Source organism: Stylophora pistillata, chromosome 14 (genome assembly GCF_964205215.1).
Source record: "Stylophora pistillata chromosome 14, jaStyPist1.2, whole genome shotgun sequence".
Taxonomy (NCBI): domain Eukaryota; kingdom Metazoa; phylum Cnidaria; class Anthozoa; order Scleractinia; family Pocilloporidae; genus Stylophora; species Stylophora pistillata.
Window position 1 is genome coordinate 3,806,003 of NC_142532.1, and position 23,377 is coordinate 3,829,379.

Genomic DNA, 23,377 nt, shown 5'->3' on the forward strand with positions numbered 1-23,377 from the left:
GTTTGTTTGTTTGTTTGTTTTTTTTGCGTTCAGACGCAGTTCCGCTACAGCGCATGCGTGAAGTGTACGCGCATGCGCAAAATGAACCCTGGAGCGTGTGGTTTAAGAAAGAAATTCGATGGCTATTACGCTCAATATATGTACAAAGTCACACACTGTTCGCGGTAGACCCACACTAAAACTTATGGAGCGTTTTGGGAACGGGTCGGTCCGCGAACTTTACGAGTGAACCTTCTATCGAGAAATACCGAGCGAAACGAGCTGTCTTATCATGTTTACATGTAAACACAACCGTTTATTTAGAGGTGATCGGGAAACCAGTAGAATATCAGAAGCTACTCTGAAACGTCTCAGAAGAAAGGAAAGAAAACTGAAGGAATTTGTTTATGAGCGTATTCGTCCAAAAATGCCGAAGTCCTCTTGGCTAAGTCGTTATGTGAAGGGTAGAAGAGTTACAAAGAATGTTTGTAAGCTTGATGCGAAGAGGGTAAGATTAAATTAAGTTACACAACATGAGAAGAAGTATTTGTTGAATTGTTCGGTGAGGGTATATCAAAGGATAATTAAATTAAAGTAGAGAGCAAGTCGGTATTTATCAATGTTTTCTCGTAATAGACTCCTAAGAGTCAGACACACGTATCAAACTATTTAACAATTATTCGCCGAAGGCGAGGTGAATATCATCGAATAATCCCCTAGACGAAGTCAAGGGGATTATTTGACAATATTCACCGAACCTGAGGCAAATAACTGTTTTAGTATAACTTCAGAGCTGAACAACAGAAATTTCTAAAATCATAACATTTTAGTAACATTTTAGTTTAACATTATATATAAACCACGTGAAGCAGTTTATATAGCGTCTTATAAGGAACAGCTCGACCAATCAGATTGCTGAAAACTCTTTGCTCAGCTCTAAAAAATATACTAATGTATATTTCAACTGAGTTCAGATATAGAGAAAAACCCTGGTCCTACTCCAATGTACATTGACCCTAGCAAAGCAATAACAGCACCATAAAGCCAAGTTAATGAGTTGGTATTTGGACAAAATTCAGGACAACAATGTGTTACGATGAGGTTATGCCCTCATGTCAATAATTAATATTGGAAATCAGTTGTATTCAAGGTTGTGTCAGTTAACCAGACAATCATTTTTAATGCAGACAGAATTACCACACTTTTAAATGTGTTCAAGACTGACAAAAAACTTCAATAATGTGATTCAAAGCTACACTGGTACTATTCATCGAGAAGCTACAATAGAAGGATATCAGTACTGTACCTCCTTAGATAGAGCCTTTCAATCACTTATATCTGAAAATTTCAACAATTTTGTCTTGACAACAGGATGTACTGTAGTTGCTATCTATTGTATTGGTAATGTGGGCTTGAAAATATTTGATTCTCATGCAAGGGATATTTATGGTAGAGGCCATCCTCAAGGTACATGTGTGCTGCTTGAAGTATCATCACTGAATAACGTAGTACATTATTTTCAGAGCATACATAATGAGATATTTGAGGTGAAAGGGGTTAAAATTAATAAAGTTTAAAATAGTACCCTTTTTCAGAGTCATGCCTGTGAAACCAGAAAGTTCAATGTGAGTTGTGCTGTGGCTGTCTATTCACTCTGCTACTCTGTAATGAAATCATGTAGTTATTGGAATTCAAACACCTTTTCTAATGTTGTTCAGTGTGGCAAAAGATTATATGATAATTCATCTTTAATCAACTTTTTACTGTCAGATGATTTGCCAAAAACTGTTAATGTTTGTGGAACTGAAGTGAGTTTAGATCCTATAAGTGATTACAGTGAAGAAATATTGTCTGATTCAGTTGACAGCAATTCAATTCTCGAAAATCTTGTAAGAAATAATAGTGAACGGTCTTTGATGTGGTTTTCAGTTTTTTGTTTGGCATGTATTTTTAAACCCACCAAAAGGTCAAAATATGTGTATTCTCTTTTGGTATTTAATGAAAGTCAATAGCCTTTAAGGACTAAAACTGCAAATAGCACTGCTTCTCCACAGGCAGCCCAGGCTCTGTCACAGGCTCTTTCACAGTGGATTATTATAGAGTTTGTACAGTGGTTTAGTTGGACTTGCTTTTGAGCTCCGTAAATATAAAGTTGTGTGAAATGATCAAAGAACTAAAGTATTACCTTCATACAGAGTGGTCTGTGCTGTTCTTGTCGCGATTTGAGGCCGTTTTGCTGTGTTTCAGCTTAACGTCCTAGCACTACCAAATAAAAGGGAAGGTAGGAAAGCTCTGTCTCACACACGCTCGCCAAAATCGCTCGAAAAACACTCTTAAATACTTCCCCTTGAATCGAAACTTGGCAGCACGAAAGTCAAATAGTTGCCCTTCAATTTCAGCAAAACAAATCCCACAAAAGTTGGGTTGTCGAGCAACCAACCCAGCGAAAATCTCAAATTCGCGTCGGTCAAATCCAGGGCAGTCAAAAAGTCCGTTACGACACGGTCAGCCTGGACACTAGCAAAACTAGGCCCAATGGGTAGCCCCACGATATGAATGATTAGTCAGAAATAAATACCAACCCACACGTGGAGGGAATATTTTACTAAATGGCTATTGTCAACTGTGGCCAATGTTTAGCAAAACAGCAAGTTATTTTGCAAAATATTCCCTCCACGTGTGGGTTGGTATTTATTTCTAACTAATCATTCCTATCGTGGGGCTACCCGCTGGGCCTAGTTTTGCTAGTGTTCAGGCTGGCCGCTTCGTAAGTGATTGACTGCACAGGATTTGACTGACGCGCCATTCTAATGGCGTTGAAATGGTGGTCAATTTGAGATTTTCGCTGGGTTGGTTGCAAGACAACCCAAATTTTGTAGGATTTGTTTTGCTTAACTTGAAGGGCAACTATTTGGCTTTCGTGCTGCCAAGTTTCGATTCAAGGGGAAGTATTAAAGTGTGTTTTTCGAGCGATTTTGGCGAGCGTGTGTGAGACAGAGCTTTCCTACCTTCCCTTTTATTTGGTAGTGCTAGGACGTTAAGCTGAAACACAGCAAAACGGCCTCAAATCGCGACAAGAACAGCACAGACTACCCTGTATGAAGGTAATACTTTAGTTCTTTGATTATTTCACACAACTTTATATTTACGGAGCTCAAAAGCATGTCCAACTAAACCACTGTACAAACTCTATAATAATCTTACCAAAAGGACGTAAAGACAGCAGAGTGACAATAACTCTCAAAAAAGAAACAGCAACTTTGAGTTTAAATTTACAAGACAGGTTTCGACATTCTCATGTCATCTACAGTTGCAAATGAGCATTTAACTGTTGTACATTTGAATTTAAATTAAGGTACGTTACAAATACGTGTCAGGGCTTACGTTACATTTGAATGTTAAAAACGCGAAAAACGTAAATAGCGCGCGCTTGACTAGATCAGAAAGTAAATAAATGATAATCCAATGTGAAAGAGCCTGTGCCACCTGTGGCTTCTCTTGTTGCGGCCATCAGCAATATTCAATATTCAGAGATTTTTCTTTTAAAAACTATAAACTACTGAACAGTAATACTGCTTCAATCTAATGATTTCTGACAACTCACTTTGGGTGAACATTTGGCAATAAACTATGACTTGGTACCAGTAATAGATAAAAAATTCCCATCACCTTGCAGTTAAAGGCAAACACTGTACATTGCCTACTCAGGTTTGTAAAAGCCTTAAAAAGTCCTTGAAGATGCTTGAATGTAAAAATAAAAAATTCAAGGCCTTGAGAGTAGTTGAATTTGATGACTAGGGCTTGATTTTTGCAATGCTTTTTCTTTAACAATAATATTTTCAAGTTGAAAATTACAGTACTTTCATGGAAAAGCTGAGAAATAATATTAAATAATTTTAAAATCACTTATGCAAACCTTTCTAAAAGTGGTCCTTCAATTTTCTAAAACTTGGCCTTCAAAGTCATTGAAAAGTCCTTGAATTTCAACCTTTGCCATCTGTAGGAACCTACTCTTCTATGGTAATATATTATTTTGATTGCTGTCTAGAACCATAACAACATTCATTACACTCCAGCAGACAAAAATAAACAAAAGTAGACTCACTCATGACCAGGAATGACAAAATTGCATGACAGCAGAACCCTAAAGATAACTCTAGATGTGTGATATTGAAAGCCTGAGTTCACGCAGCTACAGTATGCGTCTAGTTTAGCAATGTTTATCGTTAACATTTCGGGATTGATACCACGACAGTTAAATGCAACAACTACAAATGATTTGTCTCTACATGATTTATTAAAGCTATTTCACCGCTGACCACTCATCTCGGACCATTTTTTTCCGGTTCGTCGCCCGTGATGTAGTAACCATGCACGCGCAGGAAGTGGAGTAAGGATGTCATTTGAAGTGGAAAGATTGGAGTTAAGCATTCTGTAATTTCCTTCTTCGCAGTTTTCTACAAGGTGAGCAGAATTTTGTTGATTCATTCCAATTCCCATCAGCAAATATGACCAAGGTTGCTTACGAGAAGATCAGAAAGCTGTGTGGTGGTATGTTTTCCACGAAACAGACGCTGCAACTTACCCCGGTTAGCCACGGTAGCGAGTTGTGACATGACGTGACCGGGCACAGGATTTCGTACACTAACGCTTTACCGTTTAACGAAATAATCCGTTTACTATCCGTTTATTATCCGTTTAAAACGGATCGTCAAAGCGTTTAAATGCTTTCTTCATCCGTTTAAACGCTTTGCTCATCCGTTTAACGTTTTCGACAAAACGTTTAAACGGTTAACCTATCCGTTTTAAAAAAAAAATCCATCCGTTTAACAGTTACTTGCATCCGTTCAACGTTTTTGAAGAGCAACGGTATAAAACAGTCCCAAGAAGCACCCGTTGAAAATCAATCACGCTTCGATCGAGCGGCTATGTTGGTCTTCGCTACAACTTACTGTTTGCAAATCTCTGGTATGAGAAGGTCTTCGATTAGAAGAATTCTCACTCAGATATTGAGACACGAGAGCTCGCATTACCTTACGAAAACGGAATGATATTCGTTAAGTAACACGAGAAGAGCGAGATTTGTTTTCATGCTTATGCAAATTTATTTCGATAGACTTGTACGGCAAAACTATTTACCGAATCGGTGGCCATTGGGTTTCTCATCTTTTATTTCCATCGATTGAAAGGAAACGAAAATGGCTTTATAAAAGCTATAATTACAAATTACTTTACGAAATCGAACGCTAGATGAAACATTAGCGAAAGAAAGTTGCGTAAGCAAAATTGTTTCCATAGTTAACCGACGGTGAAATCTACAAAATCGGCGGCTACTTTTACCTACGTATAATCCATTTCTTAAGGTTTTTCACTTGATAGTGCGATTTCATTTCGGTCAATATGTAGAAGAAACAATGTAGGAACATGAAAAAAAAAAAAAGAAAGACTTTGCTTCTCAATTCGAATTTTTTTTTTGTCGAGAATGTTCAGTCCGCATGGTATGATTGACAGATTGCTTCCTCTGATTATATTTTATGCAAATTTTCAAACGTAATTGCGAGCTCTCTAGTGCGAGACTCGCTCTCGGCTCGCTTTACTCGCCAGTGGATAGCTTAATTGCAGGCTAGTAATTTAATTTTACTTCGTTTTCTACTGGTGTCAGTCGAATATAATTTTAGCATGAAACGTCAGTGTTCCGCAAGAACAATATTATTCGTATAATTGTTCGCAACGGTTTCTGTTAGGTACGTGCATGGCTTATCCCGCTGTTCTATAGCCCTCCTGATCCGTTCAAGGTTTTTGTCCATCCGTTTTTCGTTTTAGGCTATCCATTAATAGATCCTATTCAACCGTTTAACGTTTTAAGCCATCCGTTTATTTTTTTTTTCTCGGCCGTTTAACGGTCGACGGAATCCGTTTTTGGACTTTGCTCTACCGTTTAACGCTTTAGACTATCCGTTTAAATGGATATGCAAACCGTTTAAACACTCTTACTACCCGTTTATTATCCGTTTACAAACTGTTTATTTTCAACCGTTTAACGAAAAAGCGTTAGTGTACGAAATCCTGTGCCCGGTCACATTATTGTTGATTCTGCTGTTTATCTCAGGAGATTCAACTTTTCTCTGCGCTCGGACTTGTGAGACTCGACCATTACAATTTATCTCCTTCAACCAATGAGCGCTAGCGAGATGAATGCAGATTATTTTAATTCACTGAGCCACGAAGTTCAAAAGCACGAGTTTCCAACAAATCCCAATTATTTAGCTGCGTGGCGTTTAGGTCTAACGACCATGTCTATAGCAGGTGATCAATGAACAGTATTCAACCCAGTTGTGTAGCTGGGCAGCCATTGAATTATTAATTGACCACGAGAGGTCACATACAAGCAGAGAGAAGTTATAGTCGATGACTACAGTTGTGTATTCTATGACCCTTTGACAAATCATTAATCACTGGAAATTACTGATGCCTTGATAGATACTACGGTCACATCTTGTCAAAAAAGTATTGTAATAGAGTCTTGAACAAAAGAGAGAGCAACAAGTTGTGATAAAACGATTGCAAAACTCATTGTGAGAGAGAGCAAGGCCATCTAGGGTCTGTATTAAAAGGCTGCATAAAATATTTCATTCTAAATGTTTCAGTTAAATGATCTAGATGTGCTATTCTTTGTTTTCAACCATGTGACAAAAATTTGCTACGTCATATGCAGCCGCTATGTTGGGGGATAACTAAGCTTTCAAAATGGCTTCTTCCAAAGGCGTGCCCGATGTAAACCTTCAGTATTCAGATTACTTTGTGGATGTAGAGGGTCCTACAAAGTCAAGGTACCACGAAAAAATAACTGTTTAAGGCTTTGACTGATATGCGTCGAGAAAAAGTGATTTCTCTGAAAACTTCGAGTTCCTTCTGATGCACATTAATTGGCTGTGACAATGATTTGTGCTAGACAAAATGGTATCATATGTCATGTTTGAAGTTGAAAGAAGAGCCTTTAAGAAACTAGATCTGTCCAACTTTTTATAGAAAAAATTAACTGAGCAATCATGATTGAAATGTCAAGGTTATTCAATTGTACCACAACCACCAAAATATTACTTTGAGGGTGCTCCTTTCTTTGTCAAAATGCTAACTGAACTTTATGGTTGTTTGTCACATAGGTATCTATTAACAACTAGCATCTGTGACACAAACTAAACAAATGTTGCTGTGTTTTTGTCAACTTGAGAATTACTGAAGTTCTTTAATGACAGATTGTGGCTAGCCTTAACTACAGCCTTTATATGAAAAATTGTACATGAAGTACCTGGAATCAAACTGGTTGTAAGTTCACCTTGATCAAATGGTACAATGCATGGACTCTGATAAATTGGTGAGTGCATAGCACACTATGGCAGCTTTGTCAATAGGAGCCAGAGACTCACCTGGTTTTTCCTTTACCAACAAAACAATACCAACGTCAGCAAAGTATGTGCGTGGTTATACCCCAGTTTGTGTTGTTATTATCACTATTTAGAAAACACGTACAGCATCAATCCCACAAGTATCAGTAATTAGCTGAATCTCAAACTAAACTATATGCGCAAAGTTTGGAAAATTTTTATTACAAAAGAAACATACAGCCTTGAAAGCTTAAACAATAACCACTTTTCAATTGCTTGCTTGTTCATACCTCTAACACAACCAAATTCAAAACAACCAAAGACAACACAGAGTTGTGACACGATAAGAGGGGAAACTAAAACAGTACTGTAAAATGATCATACCGGCTTCCGCAAAGCACGTGGGCGGTGTAGTATCCAACAAAAAAAATTTACCGTGCACACAAAATAAAGGTATTACAATCCAAACTACAGCACAAGTCTTAAAATAGTCTACATTGGCATACCTAATTACAAGTATTGACAGCTATTTAGAATGCGTGACATTGACAAGTATACGCGTAACACCTTCAACTTACACTTCAGACAGCTATGTTACAGGGATTGTAACGCATGGTTATTCCCCAACATGGCTGACCCTGGTTTTTTAATTCATGCCAATGTCACGTGCAAACAAAGAATAAACAGAAATATCCCGAAGAGCTCTTTTATAAGAAAGATGGTAATGAACTATAAAAACTACTATATGAGATATGTATCTGATAACTATAATAATATTAAATACATTTATTAATTAATATGAGATAAGAAAAGAAGACCTCTACATTTCACAAGAAACATGTATCCCAAAGTGAATACCTTACTGCTGACTACAATTTAAGTGGCGGTATGTATTCAGGCACTACTGATAACAACATAACTTGGAATATTTTGGTAAATAAATTGGCCTTAATGGGTCGAGTGCTATTTGACTGTGGAAGTTCCTCAGTTGTTTGTTTTTTTGCATCTGTGGGGCATAGCCTTTAAAGTAATGCTCATATGACATAAATTAATCATCTTGAATTATATATTGAAAGTGTTGCTTATGGGTCCTGGGACTATTACATTCAGGAAATGTCCAACCAAGGAACATGGTGCAATACCATCATCATACAAGCAGTAGCAAATGCACTTAGATGTACAATTCATATTACTGATTCTAATCTGAATGCCTTTGATATAACCATTTTTACTCCTCTAAATTCATACCAGAAGCAAAGAAATGCTTTTCTGGGTTCTTGAACTATTAAACCTTATTGTTGAGTTCAACTTTCCAATTGGTTTATGAAATGAGAGTAAGTTTTAGTTAATCTCACACAAAACAAGATAAGTTTAAAAAAATGTTACTTGGTAAGGTTTACAACCCTTCAACTTACATTAATTGTGAGCTTTCACAGAGCAAAACTGCCAATTTCAGTGCTTTCAATAAGACCCACCATCTGCCAAAGCTCCAGTGGGTATTCTATTGTGAATTGCTGGGTATATTTCACTGTCATCAATCCAAACAAAAAAAGAAACTAGAAAATGGTAATTAATATATTAGCAGACTATTCACCTCATTTAGATGGCTTCTTTCATTGGGATAGTAAGAAAAATGTTACAATTTTGGTTATCTGTCTGTTTGATTCATTCATTCATTCACTGGCGGTTTTTTGTCGTTCAATATAACCCAAGCCATTTACTTCTCTTTGTGTCATGTGCTTTTGCATTACTTAAATTTATCAAGTGCATTGTAGAAATACACGTCACATTGTCGGTTACTGAAATCGCTTTAAAATAACTGTACTAGAATGATCAAATAATTTCTAACAACTGAAACAAAGATAATTACTTCTCAAGTATTACTTAGAAATCAAACTTGAAAATCAATTTGTCGTGCTTGTCGATAAATTCATACATGCAAATCAAATTTGGAACTTTTCTGCAAATTTGTCATGCTTGTATAAAAACACTTCTCTGAGGCTTAACTACAAAGAAAGAAACAAAAACAGTCACTGAACACTTGGAGTCTAATCTTTTGTTAAAACAAATGCTACATTTGCTGTTAGAAGGGATAAAGTTACTATTTTTGATTTATTTCGTGTAAAATCTGACACTGTAGCCGCCTCGTTTGTGTATCATGCAAAGATCTAAGGTTCATTTGTTATATTTCATTTTATTATCTGTCTAAGTACAAAGTTAGCATGATTTATGTGACCCTTTTCGTCAAGTCTTTGCCTAGAAGTTTCACAAACTACATGTAATATGACATAACTTCATTGTCTGTCTTAATACTGTAATTCTTATTAGTGAATTTCTATTATTTAAAAGTTTTGATTGCTGACTTTAACAGAAAATAAAGTCCGTCATGCCCTGGTGTTTCATTGACGACAGAATGATGATTTCTCTGTGGTGTACATAATTATTATTTTCCTTGAAAAAGGTAAAACAGCCTTTCTAAAGATCACAATTTGTAAACTTTCTCTTTAGAGGGAAATTGTTCTGGGCTTTTCATATTACTCTCCAGCGGGTGCTGTAACAAGGCAGCCACCTACTTCAAATCTTATTGAAAGCACTGCAATTTATGTCAAAATATTTATGGATTTGTTGTAGTTCTTTGTTTTGGAGATTTAGAAGGAGTAACTAGGTCTTAAGACATCATTTTGAGCCACACGTTGCTGGGTATTTATTTTAGTGTATAAACATTCACTTTCTGTTTGTATGAAGTTTATGTAAGAAATTCTTGGATGAATAAGGTGCAATCGTACAAAATTCCAGTTCTTGGACGTAACTATCTGCAATTGCAAAGTATGTCAAAAATTGCATTGATCCTAGGAACATCCTGACTAAATTTGCATAGAAAATAAAATCATAGTAAATGGTGTCATGCTATGCAGTATGCAGAGCTGGGAATAACAGTTGGTCATTGGACATTGTCTGACTATGTCCAGCCAATTTCACAAAATTATGATCAGACATGATGTCTGAACACTTCACGGACTCAATTTGACTTCTTCCCCAAAAGGTATTATCTATCCATGAAAGTTGCTTACTAAATAGAGAGATTGTTTGAGCTATATTGGAAAGGTAACTCATAAAGCAGAGGTATTTCAATTAAATCTCCCTATAATGCACTGCATGCATCATGATATGGTATATGATATGCTAGTGATCTGCTAGTGAATTTCATTATGCTAATTAATTATGCTAATTAATGTCTGGTCAAATTGATAAGATGTCCAACCAAAATGAAGATTTGATAGGACATATGTCCTGTTAACAGTGGAAAATTGTTTCCAGTGCTGAGTCTGCACTATTGGAAGAAAATTTATACTTGAATGAATTCATTACTTTCAACTCTTGTTTATTGCTACCAACAAACAAAGTTTTACCAACACATATAACGTAATGACAAAGTCCAGTGTTATCCAGTGGAGTTACATTTAGCAATTCAAGGTTCCCTCTTTTAACTATGATTTGTTGATACGTTATACGATGGCACCAGATTCTGTAAATTCTGTAGATTCACCAGTGAAAAAACTAATACCTTCGAACTTCCTGCCAAAAATTTTCACATTTACTTGTCATATTAAAACAGAAAAGCTAGTTTGTAAAAGTATAGTTTACATACAGTGTTCTAAGCTGGAAGCACAAATACCATTTGCTGACATTTGTAGTTGCCTGCTGGTTTATCCAGGTTAATCATAAATAAATTCCTCTCTGCTATGAGTGACTGATTCCAATATCTCTGCTGATGAATCAAAGTGGATGGCATTTACCTTTTTTGTTGAATGCCAATATTTCATGAGTTCCTAAAGTAGTGTGTTCATGCCTGAAGTGTGTTGACTGTAACACATTTTGGCAGTCAATTGGGCTAAGGATTTGGTGGGTGACGACCACAGATGTTCAAATGCACCCAGTCGTAATGTGCAACAAATGTTGCTGTTCCATTCCAAACATGAAAAGAGGACTATCACTGGAGGTAGTCTACAATTATTTCCGAACAGATTTTCCACAAAAATTTCCATTCCATTTAACTTTCAACCAAAATTTCTGGATTTTTTTTACTAAATGGGAAGCACCTTAATTTTTCAGAAAAGCCATTAATATCTGGAAATTGAAGGCTACCTCCAGAGGTAGCCTGCAAATGGAACAGCAGAAATTTCCTTACCATTTGCTAAATTTTCCAGTTTCCAATCTCTTATCAGCTGAAAACAATTGGAAATGATAAGTGCCATCTCATTCAGCTGGTTTGCTGATTTTAGAAAAAACTGTTACCATTACTCACCTGATTTATTAATCAGTAAATTGATTGGATGCATTCATTCTTTAGCCAATTAAAAAGATTTTTCATTCTTTTCCTATCATTACGAAAGGAGATTTTTCTTGAATTTTGAGTAGTATTTTATTTCATTTTCATAGATGACAGCTCTTCACAAAGCCATAGAGAAAGGCAATGAGGAACTTGTTGAGGCTCTGCTGGAGAAAGGAGAAGATATCTGCAGCACTGATCATGTAAGACAACAAGGAGATGAATTATTGAACATATTCATCAAACATGCAATAACTTGAATTTTCCCTTCAACTCCCAAGATTTGATTGCAAATTTTACCTTCTTCCTGCTATACATTTCTTTGTAAGTTAGTTATAAGCATTTTGTGTTAGATTAAGTAAACAACTTCTACCTGATAAGTTTGAGTATTCTCATAACCTGTTTGCTGGATAATATATGGATATTATAATGAGGAGTTACATGTTACTCACTTCTGGGTTTCAAAGGTTAAACTCTGCTTGGGAATGTGAGAATTGCAATGGCCCAAGGGTTAGCTTACTTCTGGGTTGATAGGTGTAGGTTCGTGTCTTAGCTGGGTGATTTGACCTTGTGTACCAGTCATGACTTGTACCGATAGTCATTTGGTACTCAGTTGATCTGTATCCAGCCAAGACCGTTCATTTTTATTCAGTTTAGTCATTTCATACCCTCACTGATAAAGTATGTTTGTTAAGTATATATATCTTATTAGACGTTTTGTTGTGTAGTATTGCTGAGTATTTTTACGAGTTGTACCATACTTTGACAAGCCCATAGGGCGAGTCAAAATACAAATAACAAGTAAAAATACTCAGCGATACTACACAACAAAACGTCTAATAAGTTATTTATTATCCAACACGCCAAACTGTTATTTCAGTGCGGGCGAATTTTGCGGATATTTATTTACGAGGAGTGCGTGACAGAAGTATTTGAAGCCGAACGGAATTGGCGCGTTGTTGTGTTGCTGTTTCTATTTTCTTCATTAAATGAAGAAGTTTTGTGGTCGTCAAGCTGTTTTTCTTCATTCGATTCATCTAATGAACTTGGATCTATATTTGCCAGCCATTCTGACTCTTCGTCGTCGGAAATATGATTCAAATTGTCTGCCACTTTTTCTTTTTTTCGTAACTACAATCCAATTCTTTGCTTGCGCGATGCGAGAAAACCTGTTTAACCGATACTACAATAGACGAATACAAATACCGCGTGATATTTGTACTTGTCTATGGCGTTATTTTTACTCGTCTAGGTGTAGTTGGATAATAAATACCAATAGCAACTGGGTACAAATCATCTGAATTTGGGTATGAATCAACTGAATAAGGATTGTTGGTGCATACAGGACAACTGGTTACCATTTCTTAAGTTTCAGTATAAGACACTTCTGTCAATATATATTACATAGGGTGTCCCTCAACCTATGAGCAAAATACTAGTACCATGGAACCCTTCCCTAAACTTTTGAAATGAGGAAGGGGAGGTTATCTGCTTGGGAGTAGGGTCTCTTCCTGGACAGGTAGCAATCTACACTGCATATGATCCTGACATCTTTATAAGTTTGGAGAGCAGCAATAGGTTCATGTTGCCCCTGCTTAACCAAATAATGGCTACAGCAAAAGAAAGAAACTGATTGGGAACTTCTTGAGTTTCTCCCAAAGTAAAAGCATTATTAGAAAAACCTTTCAATCTTTAATGAACCTTACATTAGATCATCAAAATGTGATCGCAGTCTGTTTTTTGAAGTAGCGTTTTCTGTGTAAGGAAAGCTAATACGGAGATTTAGAAAGATTAAATAATTATTGTTCGTAAAGGTGAGATGGAGCTTAAAGTGAAAAATCTCTCTTTTCAAGATCACTTGGTCTAAAATATCTTGTATCTGTTTTAATACAATTACTCACAAAAACAATGGCCTGTTAATGGTACTCACTGTTGAATCAAAATTTTCTGGCAGGATAAAAATACAGCTCTGCACATTGCTGTTGAATGGAATAGGGAGAGATCTGTTGCACTTCTGTTACAGTATGGTGCAGGAACCTGTGTCGATTCAAAAAATAAGGTATGGAAATAATTAACAAATGGTAAACACCACAGCGTACACTATTGAGTTATGGATGCATGCGGGAGGTTGCTAAGTACCAAAGAAGCGCAAGAGTCGCTTGAGGCGATAGCCGAGAGCGACTCTAGCTTCTTGAGTGCTTAGCAAACCTCCCGCGTGCATCCATAACTTAATAGTGTACGCTGTGGTGTTTACCATTTGTTTATAACATAACATTGATACATTGTAGCTAAAGAGTTCCCTTTTATTTAACAAATCTTACGTGACCAGAAAAAACAAGCGCGCGCGGAAAAGAGTCTTTGCATTTGCTCACGTCAGCAGCGTACACCCATGGGCAAATGGGGGACGCTATATTGACCAATCAGAGCGCGCGCTTTACTTTGGTTATGTTATTTTCTATGTCGGATAGAAAGAATTGCAAGTCTGCAACGCAGCTGGAGTGATATCTTATCAAGCAATAACCACTTTTTCTTGATATACATGTAAGCTCTACTCAATATAGATTTGCTGAACAGTCTAGAATATTCTATATGAGTACAACATACAAACCAGTATCAGTATAACTGAGCAGTGACAAGGTAAGTAATGGAACATTCTGGAATGTTCTGGAGTATGCTAGAACATTACTCTACAAAAGGTCTGAGATGTATAATGGTGTCAGCCGAATTTCCTTTAACGTCTTGTAGTACCATATATGGTCAGGCAGAAAGGTGATTAGTGGAAAGATAGAGTTTGTTTTAATACCAAATTCTCAGAACTGAATTCTAAGGAATGTTCAACTTTTTATGAGTGACTGAATAGTCTGTTCTTCTCTGTCTCCCTTTTTGTCTCACAGCAAGGCCGCACACCACTGGACCTAGCGAATGAACATGGTAACCAAGAAATTTTGAAGTTACTGAATGATCCCTCACAAGCTAGCGAGGTCAGTTTGCCATATTAGAACTAAAAATTTTCATTTATTTCTCGAAAGGTTATCTTGTGCTTGTTGTTTTGAAAATCTTTGATACTCTTTTAGATCTGGGGCTGAGTTGTTCCTGGTTTTGCCTCGGGGCACAAAATATGAGAGAGGAATAGGGAAGAGTTGACAAATAGTGGAAAGGAACAAATTCTCTCTGTTTCTCTTACCTTCTCCCTACCCAACATACCTTCCATTCCCAAACCGCCTGTATCAAGAGTCGCATATTAAGGAAAAGGGGCGTAAGTCAAGGTGTAGAATTGTGGGATGTGTTTGGGGAAGGGCCTGTGTTCATTTTTCAAAGGGCTTTCTATAGTCCAGCGTAACCTTGATTTAGTATATGCATTTCATATGCTTTAAGATACTTAATGGTGATGTTAAGTTGGAAACTCGAAGTAATCTGGTCAACGGTAGTCTCGCATATCATTCTGCAATTGCGTATACGTACTTACATTATTTTCCTTGAACAAAAATCTGTCACGTCTCAGAACATCAAACCCACAATTATTTTACAGGGTATGCGATGAAATCAACTTGTTTTCTAACTTCATTATGATTAATGGATTCTCTGAAATTCTTTTCAGTTTCTGGAAAAAGCACAGCTAGGTGAGAGTACCTTTGTGGAATTAGATGGCTATAAGTCATATGCAAAATGTCTGAAAAATTAACACATTGTTAAGTTTACTATTGTGTTAAGATATTGTATGGCAAGATTCCTTTTATTGTTCTTGCGAATTTTCCGCGAAAACTCGGGGGAGATTTCGCGGAAAAAAATGAGGCTTGCCTTTGTAAGCGCCATTTTTCTAAGGCAAGGAGTGCGTCTTTTCGGTGGTCGGTGCGCGAAAATTTATCTTAGGAAAGACATAACAAATCGCTACGCGAGCTATTCGATTTGCAAGTCATGTGACGCGTAAGGAACATTTTCACATGTATCCTCTTAGCAAACCCTTTAACTCCCATGATTTACTAAGAGAGAATTTCTCTTGACCATCTCCATACAATATCAAGCAGACAAGTGATGAGAATAAAGAAAAATTTTGATTGGGGATTATTAGTTGATCCATTACCACATTTTTTCGCAGCAAAACTGTTCTCTTGTTTAACATTTCAGCTGCTCGAACAGTTCAGGGTGATGTGAAGGTCCAAGATGAGGCGTCGGCAGCTATGGGACCAGGAGCTCGAATGAATTCGGCACAAGCTAACACTGCAAAGTAAGGGTAGCAGTCCTCTACATCTTCAAGGTTTCTTGAGTGCTTAGTAATCCTCTTTTCTCTGGTTCCCACAACCCCTACCCTTGGCCCCTCGTTCTGTTCAGCAGAGTGTTATTGAGATAGTTGAAACGAGCGTGTTTATTGAAAGAGAAAGTGAAGTGGCTACATCATAACGAACTTTAACGGCAAAACAACTTTGACGTTTAAGGGAAGTACCGTCTCACTTTTTTTCTTGTTTTTTGCATTCTAGGTTTTAGTCAGAAAAGTTTTTGAAAATTTTTTTTAACTTTGCATGACATTTATTAAAATGTGCTTTCGTCATCTCAATTTCTAGAAAGATTCTTTTAGCTCCTTCAAGTCACATTTTGTAGTTTCCCAACCTTGCACGTCAACTAACAAGGCGCTTCCTCACAACCCCTCAGCAGTTGTAGAAGAGATTTTAACCCGTGATATTTTTATTATAGTGCGCCCCAAGAGCGGTCGCACACTGGTGAAACTCAATGTACGGTTGACATGATAGGTGGTTGTGCATCTTTAGGCGATAACAGGGTGACCAATGTGAACACGGAACAATCAAGGTAAATTATGTCTGTTGACTACTGTATCAAATAATTCGATTAAACATAAAATTGGTGTGCTTTTTATTTTTTTTCTTTTTCATTCAAGGTTTAGTCACAGAAATGTTTTGAAATGTTTTTTAAACTTTGCACTACATTTCTTAAAATGTGCTTTCGTGATCTCATTTTCTACAAAGGTTCTTTTAGCTCCTTCAAGATATATTTTGTAGTTTCCCAGCCTTGCACGTCAACTAACAAGGCGCTTCCTCACAACCCCTCAGCAGTTGTAGAAGAGATTTTAACCTGTGATATTTTTATTATAGTGCGCCCCAAGAGCGGTCGCACACTGGTGAAACTCAATGTACGGTTGACATGATAGGTGGTTGTGCATCTTTAGGCGATAACAGGGTGACCAATGTGAACACGGAACAATCAAGGTAAATTATGTCTGTTGACTACTGTATCAAATAATTCGATTAAACATAAAATTGGTGTGCTTTTTATTTTTTTTTTTCATTCAAGGTTTAGTCACAGAAATGTTTTGAAATGTTTTTTAAACTTTGCACTACATTTCTTAAAATGTGCTTTCGTGATCTCATTTTCTACAAAGGGTCTTTTAGCTCCTTCAAGATATATTTTGTAGTTTCCCAGCCTTGCACGTCAACTAACAAGACGCTTCCTCACAACCCCTCAGCAGTTGTAGAAGAGATTTTAACCCGTGATATTTTTATTATAGTGCGCCCCAAGAGCGGTCGCACACTGGTGGAACTCAATGTACGGTTGACATGATAGGTGGTTGTGCATCTTTAGGCGATAACAGCGTGACCAATGTGAACACGGAACAATCAAGGTAAATTATGTCTGTTGACTACTGTATCAAATAATTCGATTAAACATAAAATTGGTGTGCTTTTTATCTTTTTTTTTCATTCAAGGTTTAGTCACAGAAATGTTTTGAAATGTTTTTTAAACTTTGCACTACATTTCTTAAAATGTGCTTTCGTGATCTCAATTTCTACAAAGATTCTTTTCGCTCCTTCAAGATATATTTTGTAGTTTCCCAACCTTGCACGTCAAATATCAAGGCGCTTCCTCACAACCCCCACAGCAGTTGAAGGAAAGATTTTGACCCGTGATATTTTTATTATAGTGCGCCCAACCAGCGTTTACCCCGAGAGCAGTCGCACACTGACGGAACTCAATATACGGTTAACATGATAGATGGTTTTGCATCTATTGGTGATAACAGCGTGATCAATGTGAACACGGAACAATCAAGGTAAATTATGTCTGTTGACTGCAATATCAAGTAATTCGGTTTAGCTTAAAATTGGTGAGCATCGTTTTACAGACTGAGGGAGGCGAAGGTTCATTGTTGCTGATTGTTGCTGTTTTCGCATAAGTCGTTATCCAGCAGAATGTTATTGAGATAGTTGAAACGAGCGTGTGTATTGAAAGAAAATTAAATTTAAAGTAAAGTGACTACATCATAACGAACTTTAACGGCATTCATTCCCAAAGGAGACTTCTGATTACAACCACCTTGACTTGTAAGGGAAGTACCGTCTTGTTTTTTTTCTCTTTTTTTTTTTTCATTCAAGGGTTAGTCACAAAAATGTTTTGAAAATTCTTCTTTTTAACTTAATTTAATTAACTATTTAATTTTAATTAATTTAACATAATTTATATTGCGCTAATTCCACTAATTGACCAAAACGCTTTGCATTACATTAATTAACATGTGTATTCGTGATCTCAATTTCTACAAAGATTCTTTTAGCTTCAGCAAGATATATTTTGTAGTTTCCCAAACTTGCACGTCAAATATCAAGGCGCTTCCTCACTACCCCCACAGCAGTTGAAGAGAAGATTTGACCCGTGATATTTTTATTATAGTGCCCTTCCACAGCGGTTGCCCCAACAGCGGTTGCCCCAACAGCGGTTGCCCCAACAGCGGTTGCCCCAACAGCGGTTGCCCCAACAGCGGTTGCCCCAACAGCGGTTGCCCCAACAGCGGTCGCTCACTGGTGGAACTAAATATACAGTTGACATGAAGGGTGGTTTTGCATCTATAGGCAATAACAGCGTGATCATTGTGAACACGGAACAATCAAGGTAAATTATGTCTGTTGACTACTGTCAAATAATTCGAGGTAACATAAAATTGGTGAGCTTCGTTTCACAGACTGAGGGAGACGAAGGTTCATCGTTGCTATTTTCGCTTTTATGTCGCGATGCGAACCGTGCAGAAGTCGTCATCTACAATCAGGGACGAACAGCTGAAGAGTGATGGTTTCTGGTTTTTTGTTGTTGTTGTTGTTGTTGTTGTTGTTGTTGTTGTTGTTGTGGTTTTTTTTTTTTTTTACCTACTTTAGGACTCAGTTACTTTTAAACGTTGTTGTGACAGTCACACTTAGGGTATTACACGTGTTAATGATATGATTCTACAGTAGGACCCTTCGCAACGAATAGAAACTTTTGTCTTGCGGGTCGGAAACCAAAAGTCAACTTAAGTGGAAGCGTCCGTATTGTTTTCTGTCCGTAATTAGAGGCCTTCACACTCTGGATTTTTGTAAATGATTGGAACGGGAAGGTTACGGCTGATCTTTTTTAAATGAAAGTTCCAGTTAAAGGTCAGAACCAGCTCTATCAGTTCTTAAAAAAGAAGACTTGAAACCGACCTTAGTTTCAGAATGATTTTCACAGTGGGAAAACAAGAAGGCGTGGATATTGCATATTATCATCCAACTACACTTAGACGAGTACAAATAACGCCGTAGATGAGTACAAATATCACGCGGTATTTGTACTCGTCTATTGTAGTACCGGTTAAACAGGTTTTCTCGCATCGCGTCAGCGAAGAATTGCGAAAAAAAAAAAGTGGCGGACAATTTGAATCATATTTCCGACGACGAAGAGTCAAAATGGCTGGCAAATATAGATCCAAGTTTATCAGATGAATCGAACGAAAGTAAAACAGCTTGACGACCAGAAAATTTCTTCATTTTATGAAGAAAATAGAAACAGCAACACAACAACGCGCTAATTCCGTTCCGCTTCGCATGCTTCTGTCACGCACTCCCCGTAAATAAATATCCGCGAAATTCGCCCGCTGAAACAACAGTTTGGCGTGTTGGATAATAAATAACTTATTAGACATTTTTTTATGTAGTATCGCTGAGTATTTTTACTCGTTATGTGTATTTTGACGAGCCCTACGGGCTCGTCAAAATACGGTGCAACTCGTAAAAATACTCAGCGATACTACACAACAAAACGTCTAATAAGATATATTTATCCAAATGTGCTTCGTAGAATACAAATAACGCGCGAGACGAGTACAAATATCACGCGACATTTGTAGTCCAGAAATATCCGCTAAATTCTCCCGCACTGAAATAACAATTTGGTCTGTTGGGTAATAACTATCTTATTAAACGTTTTGTTGTGTAGTATCGCTGAGTATTTTTACTCGTTTTTTGTATTTTGACTCGCCTTACGGGCTCGTCAAAATACGGCACAACTTCTTAAAAACACTCAGCGATACTACACAACAAAACGTCCAATAAGATAAAAATACTCAGTGATATTACACAACATATATGTCTAACATATATGCATATATGTCTAATAACATATTTATTATCGAAATGTGCTAGGTAGAGTACAAATAACGTGCAAGACAAGTACAAATATCACACGATATTTGTACCCCATAAATATCTTCGGAATTCGCCCGCACTGAAGTAACAATTTGGCGTGTTGGATAATAAATCTCTTATAAGAAGCTTTGTTGTGTAGTATCGCTGAGTATTTTTACTCGTTGTTTGTATTTTGACTCGCCCTACGGGCTCGTCAAAATACGGCACAACTTGTTAAAATAGTCAGCGATACTACACAACAAAACGTCTAATAAGATAGATTTATTGCGATCTTCCTACTAAATTCTTATAGTATGTCGTTCTTCCTATGCAAGTCGGCAATTTCAATCTGCTAAAATCAAACAAATACTCTTTATATTTCTCCTAGAACTCCAAGCACTGCTGGAAGCAGCAATAGTCAGTTTAATTTTCCAGGAGATCAGGGGAATACAGATCCTCATAACCCTGAAACAGGGGCACCCTTAGGGGAATCAGATTCCTAAGGACCCCCTGTGACATCGCTCCCTTCTTTGGAAGAATCTTTCGGGGATGAAGCTCGTGGAGCTGTCAGCAGGCATCTCGAAACGGAGTTTTTTTTTTTTCCAGTAAAAGAGTGTTTCTTGCTTATGGAGAGTAGTTAGCTGTGGTAAACTGAAAGCAAAGTTTGAAATCATAAGTCGAAATGAAAAGGCAATTTCAAGTAAGAGAAAGACCGTTTTTGAAAATAAGTAAAGTAAAATCCTTTATTTAAAATATGGTCAGAGTAAAAACATTATATGCTTAAAGAGTTCTGATTTCCCTAAATGTGGGGTCAGATTTTGCCTTTGAATAGAATTGTGTAAAACCACATGAATCATTAAAGTAGTCCGAGACACAATGTTAAACGATAAAAATACAACTATATTTAATCTGAAATATCGTATGGGTTTACTTATATTGGTGTCGGGGAAAGGAATGGAAATATTATATTACTTTAAACCATTCGATACAAAAATTCTAAAAAGGCAGGTTGATTACTTCTTATTTCTTTTGGAAGTCTGATCTTAAAGGTAAAGTTTGGTCACGTTTTCCTCGTTATGATCGTGAAGTTGATATGGAAACAGTTGTTCAGTTTCTACGGTAATTAGAACTCGTGAGTGTCTTGGGAAAGCTATGTTATTAATTAAGTTAATTTGTTAGTCCAGGTAAAGAAAATCTCTCTGGTAAAAAGTCACGTTCGACACCTCGTTTTTAGAGGTGACTTAAGGTGTAAACATGTGATACCCCTCATGTTTCGCAATTAGGTAGTTATTATGACTGGCACTTAGCAACTTGGGGGCGGTACCTGTGAACGCCCCTTCTCTAACTGTTGTGATCACGATGTTGTTATGTAACGGTCATCTAAGGTAATTTTCTCTTAAAATACCATTTCAGGTGTGAATAATATTCTGTCAATAGGTTAGTTATGACTTTTATATTACCAATCTGGTTTCTCTTCTGGCCGATCTCAACTGTAAGGATAAGAAATTTACGGTAGTAAATGATTTTGTAACTGCGCAAATAACTCGAAGGCGCATAGTCCTAGCAAGCACGAATTGTCATACGTAATCTAACAGGATTCGCTGGCTGAGATGGAACGATGACGATACAAGAAGATTGACAGCTTAGTGGTGTCACCTTTATAAACGGTGACCCTTGCTTTCCTCTTTAGATAGAAGGTACTCCCCGTTGTAACAACTTGAGAAGAAAATAGATTAAAGAAGAGTCAACCAAACAAAGAACGAGTGTTAGAGATTTTACTTCTAACGAGCTATTCCACGTTACGGCTCCTCCATATCGAACAGAATTTTTCATAAAATAGGGAAAAATCGTGGAACGACAGCCTTTAATGTCCTCAAGTTAATGTATTTACATTCGGCGGAACTAAACTGTAAGTGGCAGTGACAAAGAATGTAAATATTTTCCTATTGGTGTGTTAGCACGTGGGCCGTTATGGCGTTAATTGAGTCTTTTGTTGTCTGGTGTATTTAAGGTTTGATATTTGTAATGTATTCATCTCAGCTCTCGAACTTTTCTAGTTTTGTGTTAAAATGCCGTCCGATCCAGAAATTGATCTCGCCAAAACCTTATCCGATCTAAAGGAGGGGCTTCGCGATGGTTTTGCATCCCTCAAGAGAGAATTGTCTGAAGAGCACGAATCAGCGATAAAAAGACTCAAATCCACCCCTTCATCAGCACCGAAATTTAAGAAGAAAAGCAACGAGAAGCAGTTTGAGGCGAATACTCAAGTCCTCGATCACGTTCAGTCGGCCTCCTCATTCCTCCAATCTACCCCACGACAAGTTGAAAAGGCCCCTTGAAGAACTTAAAGAAGCTGAGAAAAAGCTCGCTCATAGGAATAAGCTTATCTTAATCGCCGATTCCTCTGAAGAAGCTTGGGAAGTGGTCAATGAATACGAGCACAGAGACCTTGCTGACAACAGAGACGATGACAAACGCATAAGACAGGCCGAGGCAAGAGCATATCAGAAGCGCCGTCGAACTCAAGCGCAGAGAAAAACAGCTTCTACTTCCCTGAGGTCCCCATATCCAGCGATTTCGTCCGTTCCCTTCGACAGTCCTACGGTTTTCCATTCTCCTGGCCCTTTTCTCCAAACTCCAACATTTCCCGCCACTGCCTCGCAGAATACCTCCACTACTACCTGGTCTAGAAGCTCGTCCGCCCTGCGAGGATCCTGTTTTGCCTGCGGAAAGTTTGGCCATCAGAGAGGAACTCACTTTCTGGAAAGACAATATTAGGTTTATTAACGGTAGGCCTATCGGACAGCGCTTTTCCACTGCTCGCACTATTGTTTATTCCGACGCGAGCGATTTAGGCGCTGGGGGGGGGGGGGGGTTCATTAAAGGGCGCGATGGCCTCATTTGCCACCTTCCATAGTCCCCTTCAGAGGTGGGCCGCAGTTCTACCTGGCGTGAGCTGTAAGCGGTCTACATTTGCCTCTCTAGTTTCTCCAGATCTTTAGCCGGTTGCGCTGTCCAGTGGTTTACGGATAATTGTAACATCCCTTCCATTATTTCCAATGGTAGTATGAAGCTGGACCTCCACGAACTCGCCATGTCCATCTTTGGATTAGCTCTCCGGAACACTATTGATTGCAAGTAGACTGGGTCCCTAGATCCCTCAACGAGCAAACGCGATGACTGAAGGGTTTTCCTTCACTTTTTCAGCCATGTGGGTGGTATTTGGGGCCCTCACTCTGTCGATCGGTTTGCTAATTCCC

At 37.6% G+C, this 23,377-nt stretch overlaps 1 protein-coding gene across 1 annotated transcript in view; it reads left to right on the top strand.

Moving 5' to 3' along the window:
- Positions 1-21,880, top strand: part of LOC111330203 (uncharacterized) — a 39,807-nt gene extending 17,927 nt beyond the window's left edge. The window contains exons 5-16 of the mRNA XM_088744963.1: positions 11,805-11,897; positions 13,649-13,753; positions 14,589-14,675; positions 15,293-15,314; positions 15,820-15,919; positions 16,384-16,497; positions 16,800-16,913; positions 17,213-17,326; positions 17,627-17,755; positions 18,373-18,381; positions 18,457-18,591; positions 20,506-21,880. Of these exons, the coding sequence (XP_088601089.1) occupies positions 11,805-11,897; positions 13,649-13,753; positions 14,589-14,675; positions 15,293-15,314; positions 15,820-15,919; positions 16,384-16,497; positions 16,800-16,913; positions 17,213-17,326; positions 17,627-17,755; positions 18,373-18,381; positions 18,457-18,591; positions 20,506-20,620 (1,137 nt within the window). The 3' untranslated portion in view covers positions 20,621-21,880. The remainder of the gene's footprint in view (positions 1-11,804; positions 11,898-13,648; positions 13,754-14,588; positions 14,676-15,292; positions 15,315-15,819; positions 15,920-16,383; positions 16,498-16,799; positions 16,914-17,212; positions 17,327-17,626; positions 17,756-18,372; positions 18,382-18,456; positions 18,592-20,505) is intronic.
- Positions 21,881-23,377: the final 1,497 nt, after the last annotated feature.